This window comes from Crassostrea angulata, chromosome 7, assembly GCF_025612915.1.
Source record: "Crassostrea angulata isolate pt1a10 chromosome 7, ASM2561291v2, whole genome shotgun sequence".
In the NCBI taxonomy this organism is placed as follows: Eukaryota; Metazoa; Mollusca; class Bivalvia; order Ostreida; family Ostreidae; genus Magallana; species Magallana angulata.
In genome coordinates, this window is record NC_069117.1 from 53634825 (window position 1) to 53652267 (window position 17443).

The 17443-nt window shown below is 32.5% G+C and overlaps 2 protein-coding genes across 3 annotated transcripts; both read left to right on the plus strand.

Moving 5' to 3' along the window:
* Window positions 1-940: 940 nt before the first annotated feature.
* LOC128192833 (mesotocin receptor-like) lies at window positions 941-4970 on the plus strand. Of its 2 annotated transcripts, XM_052865817.1 has the most exons (9): window positions 943-1101; window positions 1746-1878; window positions 2303-2409; window positions 2803-2899; window positions 2998-3131; window positions 3464-3575; window positions 4031-4186; window positions 4290-4461; window positions 4708-4970. In XM_052865817.1, exons 1-9 carry the CDS (start codon window positions 1009-1011, stop codon window positions 4748-4750), a joined length of 1047 nt encoding a protein of 348 aa, XP_052721777.1. In that variant the 5' UTR covers window positions 943-1008; the 3' UTR covers window positions 4751-4970. The 2 variants fall into 2 exon arrangements, with proteins under 2 accessions (XP_052721778.1, XP_052721777.1); XM_052865818.1 differs by lacking the exon at window positions 2998-3131 and having other exon boundaries at window positions 941-1101; window positions 2803-2892.
* Window positions 4971-10276: 5306 nt separating this feature from the next.
* On the plus strand, window positions 10277-16782 carry LOC128192837 (uncharacterized). Its single transcript, XM_052865821.1, has 4 exons — window positions 10277-10492; window positions 10660-10757; window positions 11129-11526; window positions 14067-16782. The coding sequence occupies exons 1-4, from the start codon at window positions 10372-10374 to the stop codon at window positions 15817-15819; spliced, it is 2370 nt and encodes a 789-aa protein (XP_052721781.1). The 5' UTR covers window positions 10277-10371; the 3' UTR covers window positions 15820-16782.
* Window positions 16783-17443: the final 661 nt, after the last annotated feature.

The following is a 17443-nucleotide window of genomic DNA, read 5'->3' on the forward strand; positions in this document are numbered from 1 at the left end:
GCAGAGAGTCTCTCTTGCGTTCAATATTGCTTGGATCCATACAATTTTCGAGAAATATTTCTATTACTGATACATAGTTTGATTGAATTAATTTTATCTTTAAATATTTTTCAACATGATTCATATGGGGACATTCTTGTCGAAAAAGTCCAAAACTCCATATTATAAAAATGTGCGTAATTCAAATACAAAATAGAAACTACATGTACTTGTCATGCAAAATAACATATCATTAATTTTGAAATAAATAAACATCGACAAAATCAACTTCCGTCAGTTCTTCAGTATTTTGATTAGAGAATGGGTTTAAGAACTTAACAATAGCCAAGCGTTACATCTGTTAAGCATGAACAGCAGTCAGTATGTTAAATGATTGTAGTGTTGTGTAAAGCACATTCTATACCACAATTTAAGTATTCAGGGTTTTACTCATAAAACGAGCACTTGCTCGTGGAAAATTTTTTCCCAGAATAGTTGTTGTACAAAGCTAAAAGAAGCAAGAAATCTTCGCTTATTTGCTTCACCATTTTCAAATCAGTAAAATGAATGGTTTAATGATGAAAGCATGTAAGTGCTAGTAATCTTTATATGTTTATTCATTGCTTGATAATGTGCATTATTGTTCAATCTACATTTGAATAAACATAATTGTAATATGACTTAGTAGATATGATAAAGAATCTTTTATTTTATCATAAGCACGTTTCACTGATATGTAAATAACTTTTGCCGAAGCACATTATTTTGTAAAACACTTGTTATTTATCTAAATTATCGTTCAGTAATATTAGAGGAAACAAAATGAAAAACGAACTTTGTTTATTTCAAGTGTATAAGATTTAAAATAATCTCAGAGAGAGAGAGAGAGAGAGAGAGAGAGAGAGAGAGAGAAAGAGAGAGGGGGGGTGTCTGCAATTGAATATTTATGTATCGATACAGGAAACAGATGGCGTAGCGTGTATTACCTTGTTCCTGATATCTCAGTACTAGTATCACATAACGAGGACGATGGAATATGAAGAGTACAACTATGAGTTGGAGTATTACAATTGGACATATTGGAGGGGGAATTGGACACAAGAAGAGGAAAAGCCTGACTTAGTAGGTTTATTAAAATTAACAATTTTGTTAAGCTTGTGTTCATAATGGTTTTATGATAAATAATACCTTTTCCCAAGAACATAAATTTCATAATACATCTGATTCTTTTTTTTTTTTTGCTAGCATCAGTTAAACATAGATAGTATTAGCACTATGCTTAAGATGCAAAAACATTCATGTGATTCAAATATATTGAGTTCAGGTAAGGATCGAAGAAGCTTTTTCATGTAATCAATGATCATTGAAAAAGTTTTTTATAATAAATACCAGGGTTTGTAAATCGCAAATAATTATTTGAAACCACTTTTTCTGTTACAGAAAATATATTTATTTTCGTGAGATATCATATTTGAAAAAAAGTTTCATTGTACATTATTTTGTATGAAACTTATTATAAGTTATATGATTATTTAAATGAAATTTCTTAATATATACTCATCAAAATTTTACTTTCTTCTCAACTTTGTGTCATAAGTTAATAATGGAATATTATAAAAATAGAATGGTAAGCAATTTTATATTAAAAACATTATCAGGTTGACACAATTTACAGTAGGTTTTATAAACACATTTAAAAAGGCATGTTTTGTTTTAAACTCTTAAAGCATAATTTTTTATATTTTAAAATTAATTCATAATTTCAGATACATAACTTGGTGTTTGATGTGGTCCTTTTGATCCTTACTCTGGTGGGAAACAGTACTGTTCTTGTAGTGATTATCAATGTAGCTCAAAAGTCAAGGATGAGTTTTTACTTTATAAATCTAGCAGTTGCAGGTATGATTTAACAATTGAAACAGCTTTATACTGATTCGTTTTTTTCTTTGAATTTCTTCAAAAATCAATTTTGTTTTAACAATAACTCATAAGTTATATCAACATTTGGTTATCTTAGATCTTTTCGTTTCATTTCATTTTCATTTAGATAAAAAATCAAAAGTCAAAAATATATTCCTCATTCATTCATTTGTCCATCGCTTATTTCCTTAGAAATCGATTATATTAACTTATTTAAATCATAATGCTATCTTAGATTTCTGTTTTTATAATGTAATTGCTCTGTGATGTATCATAAATACCAGTAAATGTAAAAAATGACAGATATCTCTCGTATATCGCGTTTTCATATAGTTAGAGAAACATTATAGGACCGAGAAGTTTGTAAAACTGGATAAAACAGAGCCGACTATTTTATTAACAGATTTACTCTGTGGAATATTTTATATTGTGCCACGCATTGTGAGACACTGTAATGATGGACGTTTTTATGGAGGGGACACACTTTGTAAACTACAAGAATATTTAGCGGTGAGTTTTGTTTATCTTTGTTAGTAATTCATTATAAAATCTGTAGTTTAATATTTATAAAGGATAAAAATTTCCTGATGAGATATTGCTAAAAAATATGATTATGATGACTAATCTTATGTTCCGTCCTACCGTATGAACGTTTCGGAAGTCCGTTTATCTACGGAAATAACGCACAAAGGGTTTAGGAAAAAGATTCATGTAGGATGAAAAGCTAAATTTATTAAATTAGGTCACAGCGTCCCTGAAGGTCATATTACGTTCGACCTATTATTATGAAATAAACAAATCCGTTTAAAAATATTTTAAAATAAAGAAAAAAATGATCATATTAAACGTTTCGTCTCATCCCAAATTAAAAAAAACCGAATTGCTTTTATTTTTTCATGACAGAATGTTGGTATTTTTGGATCCATCACAGTTATGGTTGCCTTGAGCTTGGACCGTTTGCACCTACTTCTAAGACCTTTTGGAAGCCAGCGAGTGAGAGGTTAAATATCATACCATCACCTATTTACAAAAACTTCTTAATATAATAATTAAACACGCGCCATTTGTAAACTGAATAGAATGTTATTTTGATTTCAGGGAAATATCCAATTCTGCAATGCTTGTCATGTTGGGTGACTGCATTTGTTGTGTCCATAATGGGACCTGTTGTATTTGAATACGATGATGAGTACAAAGACTGTTACGTAGATCTCGATGAAACTGAATACAAGGTTTTTTGTTAATTATAAACATGTATAAACGCAATTTACATTCATTGAGATTTTAATGTAAAATTAAATGAGCTGGAATAATTATTTAACATATCTTTTTAGAAGTAGTTCAGTACTAAAGTAAAAGACACAAAAATTGTGATACTGAGTAATAGTGTTGCTTAATATCTCTAATGCATGTGCGTTAAATTTTGTTTTGTTTTACGAGACAATATAATGGAAAATCATGTGAAAATAACATGTCAGGTATTTATACGTATGGAATTTACATTAATACATGTAGATAATGTACACTTAGGAAAATATACTTTAGTTGTATAATAATTTTGTAGATTTACTTTCATACGATCTTCGTTGTCGTCTTCATCATCCCAACGATGATCCTGATGATCTCTTATTCTGTAATTGCCGTCATAATCTGTAGGGTGTCAAGGAGAGACACAGGTAAAGAAACCAATATGCAAATAAGACAATATATATACCTAAAGAAATCTGTCAAATAGTACAACTGAAACGGAATGGGGAATAGGTAAAAAGATTTAAAGATTTATTTAATGAATTACCATCTTTTCTATTGGAAAATTCACAGGGAATGTTTAAGGGATATGAATAATAGACAATTTTACAATTTTAATCATTCTGAAGTCTCTCGGATTATCTCCGCACAATTTTCAACGTTATTATCCGTGTTCTTTCATGTCTTTTGCAATGCAGAATTTCCACATACCTTTTTTCATTAGAGACGTATATTGAAACCACAACCTAATGAATCGTAAATGAACCTAAGAAATTTTTATAGTATTGGAAATAATGAAGATAAGTTTCGGAACCTTTTGTACATTAAAAATACTAATGCTTGACACATGGTGTTTCATATCTTTGTTTTCAACTGATTCCAGGAATTGAATCAACTGAAATACCATCTTCCAATAGACGTCAATTATCTTTGCTTAGTTCAAGAAGAAATAGTCATTCCTCGGGTTCAGAACAAAGAGAACCAACGTTGTCGAAATCTCAGACGAAGACCATCAAGATGACTTTCCTGATAGTTGTAGGTGAGTTGATTTTATTCTATTTAGAGTTTTCGATTGTTTGCTAAAAGAAAAGTATAAGACGCCGACGTCTTTACGTTTTCAAATTTTTTGCAATTTTTTTCAGCATATTTTTGTTGCTGGGCTCCATATATGATCGTCACCCTACTAGTTATTCATGGCCTAGTACATATCTCAACTCCAGTCAACATTTTTATCAATGGTCTACTGCCTTTGAACTCAGTTGTTAACCCACTCATTTATCTAGCATTCAGTTCACGATTACTCAAGAAATTCAGGTAAGTGTTATTCATTCCTCTTTTCTATAGCTATAGAAACTATAGAATGTTTTTAAATTTGAGAATTGTAATACCTACACGTGTATGCTTAACTTTTCATTGGTCAGCAAATTAAATTTAAAAACACTGAAAAATGTTTTGAAAAGCTGCCTTAACTGTTACAAAAACACTGTTGTGTTTAGATTATTAAAAACACACATATTACATATGCAAACCTAACCTGATGGTTTCATCTTATAATTAAAGGAAGAAAATAAACAGACGTCTTTGCACCACGAGAATGACATGAGAGGACAACATATTTCTGGTAACTGAGTAGTGATAATCCTCTATTCCAATTTTGACCTGTATTTTCTTCGGTAGACCTCTACTTGTCAACCATTATTCCATAGGTGGAAGGAGACAGATATGACAAACTGAAATTTGTAATCACACCAATGGCATATGCATGCTAATATTAAAAAAAAACATGTTGTGTGGCTGTTAACAGGAAGTAAAATCAATGTTAGTTTCCTGCGTAAAATTGTTGAGTAATCAAATTAAAACAAAATACATAGCTTTCACATTATGCGCTTAAACTACTTATATATTTAAATATTTCTTATTATGATTTGCCTTTCATTACCACTCAGATGAAAAAATTTAAGTTTATCATCTAAACAATAATAAAACTATTTAGGTAGCTCACGAGACTACAGCTGTTGAGAAAACCTATCCTGAAAATGTGTGGGCTTGATCCATTGGTTAAAAAGCTTTATTTGAAATTCGTCTGCGTGATCATTATGTTATACTTACAGCATTTCTTTTCAAACAAAAGAACGTTTGATTGTTTTATAAGCAACGCCATTTCAATCAAATATATTGTAACATGTTAATTTTATTCAGTAAACGCTTTTCGAAAGTATGTTCTCTTTGTTTAACTGAATCAAACGAATTTACTCAACACAAATACCGAAGAAATAGTTTAGAATTCATCCAAAAACTGTAAAAGGAGAAAAATTGGCGCATACATATTTTAGCGCAAACGCAAATTCTTATACATTGGCGCAAATTAAGGATGATATCCCTAGACAAATGTCACCGGCCCCTTTTTGTCGTATACTTATATAACAATCTAGCATGATTTTGATATTTTTGTCAAATAAGTGTGAATAAAGTGATAAATCTTATATTTTAATAATTGACACATTATTGGTGATTTTGTAGACCCACTAACAGTGAATTTCGTTTTGGTTTGTGGCCCTAATCTTGAGCAGGTTCTAGTACCAAAAAATGATATGAATATGAATAAATCAAGCAAGTCGGGCAAAACTCAAGTCACGTGAAATTGTTTATTGCCAAAATCTTACCAGTTAAGGGGAAATTTAGCGTTCAGAAATATCATATGTTGAAAATATAGCTTACAAATAATGCATTAGCATAAATGAATATGAATGGCATATAAATTCGCATCAAACACCCTTACCGATAGGGATGCTACGTGACAAACGTAGTGTAGACATGTAAAATTGGGAAAGGTTAATCGAATTTACACGAAATAAACAACATCAGTATATAATGGGGAAGGCCAAGTGGACTTTTGAATTTTTAAAATGTTATATTTTAGAGCATTTGGGTATATTTTTCTCCTTTTACATTTTAATTATATAGATTTGACAGAATACATTGACCAACTGCAGGAGAAAAATGTACCTAATTGTGCTCGTGTATTTTAAAGACTTTCAAATGTGGGATATGGAGCTTAAAGGGGCATGGTCACGTTTTTGGTAGAATTTTCTTTTTTTTTTTTTCATCTATTGTTTACAATGCTTTGGTAATGCATTTCTAATGATCGATCAACATTTTAGTGTTAGCATTAGAGTTATAAGCAAAACACAGTGCTCACAATTCTTTGATATGTAAACAATGCTAGTTCCTTGTTTTTGTTAACATTAATTCAATATACCGGTAAAAACTTTTTATTAAGCTGACTTTTCTATCTACGAATCAGTTAGAACATTAATAAACAATTCCAAGAATTTGTTCACATTACAAGGAATTTTGCATTCTGCATCTCATTTATATCTCGTCTACTTATGCTCAAACTGTGGTTGACTATTATATGTATCATACTGAAGCTTTGTAAACATGTAAAACAAGAAAATATTTCTTAACAAAAATCGTGACCATGCCCCTTTAAAGTCTACTGGGATTGAATGTAAACAGTCTATCCCTACAAATAATAATGTTTTATCATAAAGAATTCCTATTTTAAGAACAACACCATACTTTAATAGCTTTCTTCCATCAACTATCAAAGCTTGGAATGAATTGCCACAAGGCATTAAAGATTGTTTTTCAGTTGCCTAATTTAAATCAAAGCTCAACAAAAATCTTCCAAAGAAAAACAAACTGTTTGACCATGGAACCAGAAGGGAAAATATAATACACTGTCAACTCAGAAACAAAGCAAGTAACTTAATTAAGTGCACACTTATATGAAGATTTCTTGAATGAAGACCCATCTTGTCAGTATTGTGGTAATTCACACGAAGATACTGGACATTTTTTTCTTTCATGTCAAAAATATGCCATAGATAGGGGTGAAATGTTATGTACTATATACAATTATGTCACAGCAATATCCGTAGAAATTCTATTATATGGTACTTATCAATATAAGTTAACTGTTAATAAAAATATTTGATGTTATAAGAATATTAAAATATTGATATGTAACTGTATTTGATTAGCATAAGATAAGTCTGTGGATTGTATTGCAGATTTATTTCATTACTTAAGTTGTTGTTTTTGTGTTTTGTTTTTTGGGGGTTTTTTTGTTTGTTTGTTGTTGGTTTTTTTTTTTTGTCTTTGTTTTTTGTTTTTTCGTGTGTATTTTTTCTTCTTTTTATTATTTTTTTATTGCATTTTTCCGTTTTAATCCTTTGATTTTTGCTGTCTATGCATCTTTTGTTTAAACATTTTTTCCCATGCAGCATACTTGTATTATCAATTTGATTTCACAACGATATCTTGATCTTGTTTGTAGAGAGAGGGAAAAATAGGCCATGCCTGCTGTCCGATCCTATGTCAATTTGAAATAATAAAATAAGATATTGTTTAAACTTAAACTATTCATGTGATTGTTTTATCTCGGATGAGAGGAGATCATAAAAGGGTACATATATGAAAGATTAGGTACATAAAAGATGAAATCAAAAATTCCATTTTTTTTTTTTACTAACGAACGTAGTAAATGGACACAAAAAAATTCGGAAAATTTTATTTCATCCTTAAAGCACAATTTTCAACAGAAAAAAATGTTTGATCAATTTCTGAATTTTATTTCTGTGTTCACTCAAGCACCTTAACACACAGGCTATGATTTCTAACTCATATACACAAGATGATAAACTTGCTTTTGTCAATAGCCATTAGATAGGAAAAAACGTCATTTGTCGGCGATAATGTGTTAGTTGTCGTAAACAAAATTGTACGAAAGCCGAGAAGGATCATTCGAGATTCGAGATTCGAAATACGAGATTCGAAATACGAGATTCGAAATTCGAGATTCGAGATTCAATAACTGTACCAACCAATGAAATGTTTTCAAACAGAAGGTATAAGCATTATCCAATCAAATGCCGTATCTTATAACGTCGGCAAATTGATCGCCTTAAATAAAAGTCATGGAACCTCATAAAATAAGTATCACAGATGGACTCAAAGAATACAGCTTTATCATAAGGCAGAACACATTTTGCCTAGATGAACTAGGTAAGTCAAAATGCACCATCGCATGTGTGAAGATGGTCCTACCCAAATTTACGTTCTCATTTCTATTTGCCAGAATTACTTGGCGCACTTGAAATTTCTGCACGTGTTACGACCTTGTCATGCTGTACTTTTTTCCCGTAGTAGATCTTTGATTCTTTTCGTAGAACCCCAACCACAATATATCCTTAATTCTAAGTTATAAGTAAGTGTATGCCGTATATTGAAATTTAATAGCTGGTGTGTGTAAAGGGGGGGGGGGGGGTAGGAAACGTTACCTAAACCGCCGTACAAATTAAATCTGCTGGTGAGCTGGTTAGAACAAGGTGCACATTATGAATACATAACTAGTCTTGTGGCTGTAAATCATTTCAATTTATACTCGGTACTGTCTCATGGTTGATCTTGAAAGGGGTATTAGGTAGGGTCTAGCCAACCCCCTGCAAAATTCAAATATTTATAATTACCAAACAATACATGTATGCCTAGGAAACCCCCCTGGCAAACTCAATTGATTGGTTAATGAAGGCCAAGAGAGACCTAGAAAATTACACCCCTACGTTGGTTTCAGCTGCACAGGGTTTGTGGGGAGTCCCTCTTCCCAAATGTCAATACATTACACACCAAGTCTGGGAATTAACCTGTGAAAGAGGTTCCATAGAGGTTTATATGTTATTTACCTCAATCATGATTATTTACTCTGAATTTACTCTGAATTTTTATCAACCTTTGCTTAGAAATGTTTTCTTTATCCAATTTATATAGTTCTTTAAATATTACACGATATATAGCTATTTTATTTTATGATTGTTGTACAAGAGTTGTGTGTATTACGAGTTTCCTTTTGAATTGCCTCTGCCCCAATTAAGTTCCGTCTGAAATGAAATTATGGTGGAAAAACATCAAAGGAGTCATTAGCATGGAGGATATTAAGCAATTAAAAAGGTTTCAACATTTTGTTTGGAATATAGAAAAAATGCTGATTAACCTACAAGTAATGATGCGCAAAGAAAAAAGAAATATTTCAGTCATTCCAGGACAGGTCAGCTCTGGAATGTTGAGGGATGTCTGCATTGTTTAAACTTTAAACAGCCCCCCCCCCCCCCCCCCCGAAAAAATTCTGTATCTGCACATACTCTATTTTGGTCCCAAATTTGAGGCCCCATCTCTCTCTCTCTCTCTCTCTCTCTCTCTCTCTGCCTGTGATGTTAACTGTCAATTTGATCATAATTCTGAATTTCCTGAAAAACTAGGAGCGAGTATGCATTTTTTCCATTATACATCGGGATCAGGGTTCAAATTTAATGAATAATAATACATCCCAACTTAATTGAAATTGAATTTGTGGGTGTCATTTCATGTATTTACTGAATAAGGTAAGCTCTATCAAGGTCTGTGAGGGATGAACCAAGTAGGACAGTTTTGTAGAATGATATAATGCAATGATCAATGGATAATGTGCACAAAATTGACTTCATGTATATAATTGAGTAAGAGTTATACTAAAATACTGTAAGACATGAGATACATGCTGCATGGACCATCACCTGAAAGAGCAACAATGATCTTGAGTCAGTGCTTATTAGGACATATCAAGTCCACGCTTGCTCAAGATTTATCCTGAGGGATAAATAGAATAGAAGCAGCCTAAATTAATCTTTTACCAAAGATTGGAGAGTGTCCGATAGGGCAGTGCATTTAATACATATAATGATTCAAGATAGTCATGTAGATGTATAAAATCCTAAAAGATAACATCATCAAACGTCTTTGAGAAAGAAAAAAAAATAGATACACCTATATTTCATATCTGACATATTATGCAGAGAATATCAATATTGTCTTCACAGTTTTAAAGCCATGCAATGACAGACAAGTGATCCTTTTTTTTTTTTTTTTTTTTTTTTTTTTTTTTTAGAAATTTCTGATGTTAGCATTTTTTAGACAATTAAATTAAAGATAATATATTTCATACTCAGCCTTATTAATTAAGTGAACAGTTCATATTAGTTCTTGCAGTTCTAGAGTCATGCATGTTTACAATGATATTTCTTAATTACAATGTAACAAGTGATTAAATGAATTTTAAGGTATGTAATATAATCTTTGTATATTCTATAATTTTCTTCAGCTCAAGCTTTCCCTGGAGCCACGTCAATGGCATATGCAGATAACATCGCAGAAAAAGAAAAAATAATAATTCCATCCAAAAATGGATTATTTGTTACACCAGAAGGGGGGTGGTTCAAACAAAGACGAACATTTCATGTAGTCAAAGGTATGTTATTATTCATCATTTTTTACATTTAATTTTATCAAAATTTTAATGTTAATGAAAGATTAATACAAGTAATATTAAGCTAATGTTAATACATGTATATTGCTTTGAATTTTTTTTTTGTTGTAAATTTTATTTGTTATTTGTGGTTTTTTTTACTTTAAAAGGAAAAGAAGCTGAAAATACTAGTCTGAGAGAGGAAGGAATTGCTAATATCATGAAAAAAATTAGAGATCAGAAAAAAGCATGCGCACAACCACAGAAGGTAATGTTGTGTTATCTGCATTGACCATTAGCAATATGTGTACTTAACATAATAATAAGGCCCCAAAAATTAATGAGTTGGTCATCAATTCATGCAAAATATTTCATAAATATTGTGCATCAGGTGGCTGCATGCTTAGTTTTGGGAGGGGGTCCAGACCCCCTCAAAAAAAGAAAATTTATTAAGGTAATGCAACAGCAATTGTTTTAAGCAGCAGTGCCTGATCATGGACCAATGCATATACATTTTTTGGCCTTACTTTTAGGCAATAATATATTATACTAACTCAAAAAAATCCCAAATGTAATATGATATATCCACTGCATATTCATTGATCTGAGTCTCAATTATCTTCCTTTATTTATTTACAGAGAAAGATTGAATCTACATTCTCCTCATATGAAAAGTATACACGGAATCGGAACCCAAGAATACGTGTGGGTTGGCGACACTTCAAGAATGATACTGGTAGTTTTAAGCAGGTTTTTTACAAAGATGGAGGAGGTGTTAGAGAAGTTCCTCTGCCATCCCTAGATATTGATATTAGAGCTGTTATTCACCATTCAAAGGAAGTCATTTTTCACACAGGAGAATGTAAATACGGAGATGTTAATCAGATGGAGCTGAGTTTGGGTGATTATGCAGGAAAGATATTGAAGAATTTTGACATACAGGGAGATGACAACCAATGCTTTGGAAAATATTTGCAAGCACATGGGCTCCATCTTTCAAGATGTACATTTTACTTAATGACTCAAGAGAGGATTACCTCCCCTTACCAAAATGAATTGTTTGCGGCAAACTTGCAGCAAACTTGCCGCAAATTTTCGGCAAACTGATTAGTTTACCAGAAAACTTTAAAACTTGTTTGCCGATCTTTGCCAGTAGTAGCGAACTTCTGGTAAACCTCTTATATTTTGCCAAAAGTTTACCAGACACCCAATTATGTTTGCAGCTTCTTCGCTAGAAGTGGCAAACTTTTGGCAAACACCTAAAAATTTGCCAGAAGTTTATCGCAAACATTTCTTCTTTTTTCTCTGTTTTTTTTTTACTTCATGAGCTTGCCAAAGCTTTACCAGAAATAAGACTTATACAATTTCATATATACACATTCAGCACAAATTTAAGACTGTCAATTATAATGAATTGCTTTTATAATTTGTGTAGGCTATAGAGAAAAATTAAATCTATTTTTGGATTTAAGTTTTATTCTAAGATAGTCCCGATTAAAATGTTTATTATTACGAAAATAAGATCAACTTTAATCGCATGATGCTTCATAATGAACCCCCCCCCCAGACCCCACGTATTACGTGAACACCAACCTGTCTGTTCTTTTGTTATGCTATATTCTTTTTTCCTACCTTCAAATATCAGTCAACTTGGATTTGAGTATATAAACCGCTTGATGTTGAATCATGTAGATTGAAGAGTTTTCCGTAACGTTATGCTGTTCAGTGTTTGTTTCTACTTTTACTTTTGTTTCAATGTTAAGCTACGCGCGCGCTGATTGGTCGATCAATAGCTAGCCGCCAATTTTCACATTCGATGCTGCCATGTTGTCTGCCATCACCGAGATGGTAAAGTGAATGAAAATAAGGGAATAAGGCTGTGCACAAGGTAAAAGAAACATTGTCAATGGAGTGTTTACTTTTGGAAAATCCACGGCTAAACAGAGGACGAATATAAGTGAATGAATCGAGTCTCAACACCCAAGGCCACTGCATGATCATGAGCACGTTTTTGAAAAAGTAAGTGAAGTAATGAAAACATATTCGTTGAATGGCAGTTTAAACAGTTATTGGAATATAAAACGAAAGACTGTGATCTTTTATAATGAGTTTAACAGTATAAGGCCGTCCCTTTGACAATGCGGGGTGTCGAATCGAGCAAAACGCTCGTTATTGACATCGTTGTGATGCATGAACAAATGATTAAAATTTATTTAAACAACGCCAAATTTAGGAAATTATCATTACATAGTGTAAAAGTACATTTTATATGATTTACATTTTTATTACTTAAATAAAAGAATTCATGTTCTACTCGCATAGTCAGAGTTAGAGTAGGCCTAGTGCAAATTTGTAGCTTTATATAGATTTATAGATTGAGTAAGTATATGATAGGCTAACTTGTTTTAATCTGAAAACAATTGTGCTTATATGAAATCCATTTATCTTCCCAGTAGGTGTCTGCCCTGGTGACTGGGTTACACAGACCTAAAGAAAACCATGCAAAAAAAAAAAACCCACTGATTTTATGATCAAATGATGCAACCAAAAAAGAGTGAAGACAGAATTTGTGTAAGACTTACGTAGAAAAGCATATAAACAACAGTGCTGAAGTCTGAACATTCCTTTGTGGGTATTATTGTGATATTCGGCTATTTGTGTGATATTGTTTATGTGTGAAATTAAATCGGAGAGCACGTACAGGAGACCGTCATAAAAAAGACATCGAGAATGCCTTAAAGAATCCGTGATTAATTGTAACATGACCAGTGACCGTGCAGGGCTTAATTGTGAACTACCGGTAAAAGTATCGACCTAATTTCCGAAAAATATGGTATATGGTTTGAACTTTGCTCATTGTGAACTTTTGACAAGTCCATCTGTGCATGCATGTTGTGATCAAACTGCATTCAAGTTTATCGATCTGCAGCAACAAATCATCACCTATCGGTTGAGTACTATTTGTCAAATTTCAATATGGTTTGTTCATCAGTTTTGTGTTTATTTTTGAAATTTATAAAATGTGTAAAATTTTAAGTTAATTACTTGTGTCCTTTATCTTTAATTTTGCTGCAACTGTTAAAGTTAAACAACATCTTTGTCAATCACCAGTAGAAGTTATTTGTTAATTGATTGAAAAGCATACTACATGTATTAGTAACTCATTATTAAATGATTATTAGTGTTTATTAATTGTTTTTCTTATGTTGTAATATCTTAAAGTTGCTATGTCTATCTGTAAGCTTGCGGCAAATTTGCCGCAAACAGTTTGCCGGAAGCTAATTTGCATACGAATTCTGAACTTGCGGCAAATTTGCCGCAAACAGTTTGCCAGAAGCTAATTTGCATATGAATTCTGAACTTGCCGCAACTTTGCCGCAAACAGTTTCCAAGAAGCTAATTTGCATACGAATTCTGAACTTGCCGCAACTTTGCAACAAACAGTTTGCCAGAAGCTAATTTGCATACGAATTCTGAACTTGCCGCAAATTTGCTGCAACTGTTTGTCGCAAATTTGCAGCAACCTCTCTGCATATTTGCGGCAACTGTTTGCCAGAGGCCTTATATTTTGGTAAGGGTCCTCAGTTGATATTTCCAGTGACATTAGTGATCCTGAAATTTCAGACAAGAAAACCTTGGGTAGAATAAAGACGGACAGAAAACAGGATTCTAAAGTAGAAGAGCTTGATCTGGCATCCCTTTCTGTTCAGCGTCATCTTGTGCCCGTTGATTTATCTGGTGCTGTCTGTGAAAAACAAGCTATCAGTATTCAATATGCACGTGAAAATACTTCGAACTATGATAGCGAGAGTAACTTGATAAAATGTCATTCAATTTTAGAGTGCCAAAATATTTCGTCATTTACTGAGCAAGTGGATGAAGATGAAGACTACAATCCATGTTTGCATGGATTTTTCATAAGCAGGATCAGAATAGGTCAAAAGTGTTTTTTGGATTGCAAGTTTGAAAGATCTACTCATAATGGTATTTTAGAAAAGACTGTCCAATTCCCGTCATCCCTCAAAACTGAAAACATGGAAGGAATCATTCTTCATGAACCAATTGAGATCTGGGGTTATGATGGGGATAAATGTGTGCTTGGAGTTGTTCCTAATGCAGATGAAAATGTCGAGTATCAATGGTTTAGAGATGACATTCCAGTAAATAATGGGGAATGTAGCTTGTACATTGTCAACGAACCTGGAACATATACGTGCCTGGTTTCATATGCAGATCTTCAGCAAAAGTCCAAACCAATCAAAATCATTTCTATTGAGATAAATGGATGTGAGACTTCAGTTGAACCAGCAGAATCTGTCAAACCAAATTCATATTCTAATTCAACTGATTTAGCTGTAGTAAAAGACTTTCCTGTTTCAAAGAAGGTTAGAATTGAAAACTCTGATTTGGTGAGAAAGCCAGATGATTTAGAAAAGAAGAATTCTTCATGTGTCAAAGAGAATTTGTGTTTTGCTGCTCCTGAAGTAAAGGTTGATGACCTACACATAGACTATTCAACTGCATTAGGATCTGGGGCATTTGGAACTGTGTACAAAGGCAAATGGGCAGGATCAGTTGTTGCAGTAAAGACACTCACTGTTACCAAAAGGAATCGAAGTATAATGCTTGATATGGTAGAAAAAGAGATAAACATCAGCTCTAGGATCCGTCACCCAAACATTGTTCTATTCCTGGCTGTAGCTAGAGCACCAACCACAATTTATCTTGTTCATGAATACATTGATGGTTGTAATATGGAAGATGCTATTTTTGATCAAGAAACAAGGCAGCTGATGGATATAAAACCTGGGGACAAATTGTTCATTCTTAGTCAATGTGTACAAGGTGTGGCATATTTGCATGCTCTAGTTCCTCCCGTAATTCACCAAGATATTAAACCCAGCAATATCATGATTAAAAAGGTTTGTCATACTACCAAGCTTTGTGACTTAGGAGTTAGCCGCATAAAATCAGCCAGAGCAGCCAGTATGTGCACTACCCAAATTGGAAATGCCTGTGGAACACCGTCATACATGGCCCCAGAGTGTTTGATTCACAACGAAAAAACTAGGATAAGCTCAGACATTTGGTCCCTTGGTATTACCTTGATTGAATTTGCAACTGAGGAAGATACTTGGTCAGTAGATGATGTGGTGGATACAGTGGATGCCATTAAGAAGAAGATGACAGAAAAAGAGCCCCCCATCCCAAATGTTAATGTCATAGGTGTACCAGAAGAAGTCATGACCTCTATAAAACTCTGTGTAAACTATGACAAATTGTTACGCCCAACAGCTGAAGATGTTTTAAAATGTGTGTCTTCAGTATAAATGTGCCCCTTTCAAATTGGAAGGAAAGTATCTTGGAACTGAAAATGTTGGAAAATAATTCGTTTGAATCATATATGAATTCCTTTGTTATAATTTGTATATCAAGAACTTTGTCTATTGCTTTGGGTAAAAAATGTCAGCAATACAGAAATTTTCAAAAATCCAGTAGGGCATCTACTGTCTATGAATCTTCTTTTTTAGTTTCAAAAGTACTTAATTTCATTACAGTGAACTCTTTAATTGTTTGTATTTTTGAGAGGAAAATACCTTTAATATGTTAAAATGTTGAGATTTTCTATCACTAGAGGTACATGTTGATTCATCACTACAGAAAATGGTGCAATTTTTTTTTTTACAAAGCTGCATATGCAAGTTTTACTGGATATCTCTTTTAGCATTGTATGAGTTATGTATGACATTGTGTCTTTTTTAGTTACTTTAATTTTTATTTTTATTTGTTTTATGGTTTTTGTAGGTCACCTGAGTCAATCAAAGGATGTACTGCTATTTGTTTTTCTTCTATTGACATACATTGACCTTTAACATTTGAACATCCAGATAAATTGTTTAAATTAAATCATGAACCCAGGGTCAGACGTTCTGTTATTAGGATGGGGCTCTTTTGGACATGGATTTTACTCTTTAATTAAAGATCATCCTTTCTACTACTGATACTGGGCATATAATAGGAAAACTAAGTGCATAGTTTAAGTTAGCAAAGAGCTGTTCTTGATTGGTGAAATTCATGACCCTAGGGTAAAATACTGTTTTAATTTTGAGATTTACAGCGTTAATCTCAAAACCTTTAAACTGCCTATTGTTTATGTCATACATGTTTTTCAGGTCATACTTACTCCAATGAGTCACAATTGTCCATCTACTAGACATTGAATGTTACCAAATATTTTAAAAAAAACTTACAGCAATTATTTTAAAAACATGCTAATTTTTTATCATGTTTTTTGAAATACTCAGGTGACTGTTAGAGCCCTTGGGCCTCTTGTTTATATCCACATTCCAAGAGTTTGCATGATGTTTGATTACAATAAATTGTTGATTGAAATAGAGAACATTTTAAATACATCTTTTGATTATTTCCTCCAACACTTTTTTATACATTTATATAGCCAATACCGTAGTTGGAACATAGTGAGGTCACAATTAAGTATATATTATTTACCATGGTAAATTTCACTACCACTGTTTGAGGTTTAACTGTGCAAATGTATCGAGTGTGCCCCTCAAATTAGCCTATCTTCATTAATCAAGTAAATTTTACCAGCCCTGAGGGATTGAGTGAAACTTAGGATTTACTAGTCGTTTGTTTGCCGAAGGGTTTGATACGTATATGTACCCTTTTCAGTGAGATTATTTACTACGTAGATATGAAAATTTTAATTTGAGGAAAGAGTGAGGGTGTCAGAACATCACCCTTTCCCAAGATCCACAAATTGCCCATATGAAACAAAATTTGTTTCTAAAGCTATTTAAAAAAGCAATTTTTAATCGACATTCTAAACAGTCAGGGGTGCGACTGATATTCATCACATTGAAAAATAACTGATTATTGTCCTTTCTACTAACTTACAGGCTTACCAATTTGATAAAAAAAAATGATGAAATA

Excerpts from the sequence above, each read along its gene's own strand:
- LOC128192837 (XM_052865821.1), top strand. The coding sequence starts at position 10,372 with ATGGCATATGCAGATAACATCGCAGAAAAAGAAAAAATAATAATTCCA. Across the intron at positions 10,758-11,128 it reads CATGCGCACAACCACAGAAG|AGAAAGATTGAATCTACATT; the intron begins GTAATGTTGTGT and ends ATTTATTTACAG. Across the intron at positions 11,527-14,066 it reads ATGACTCAAGAGAGGATTAC|GTCCTCAGTTGATATTTCCA; the intron begins CTCCCCTTACCA and ends ATTTTGGTAAGG.
- LOC128192833 (XM_052865817.1), top strand. The coding sequence starts at position 1,009 with ATGGAATATGAAGAGTACAACTATGAGTTGGAGTATTACAATTGGACA. Across the intron at positions 3,576-4,030 it reads GGTGTCAAGGAGAGACACAG|GAATTGAATCAACTGAAATA; the intron begins GTAAAGAAACCA and ends AACTGATTCCAG. Across the intron at positions 4,187-4,289 it reads GACTTTCCTGATAGTTGTAG|CATATTTTTGTTGCTGGGCT; the intron begins GTGAGTTGATTT and ends AATTTTTTTCAG.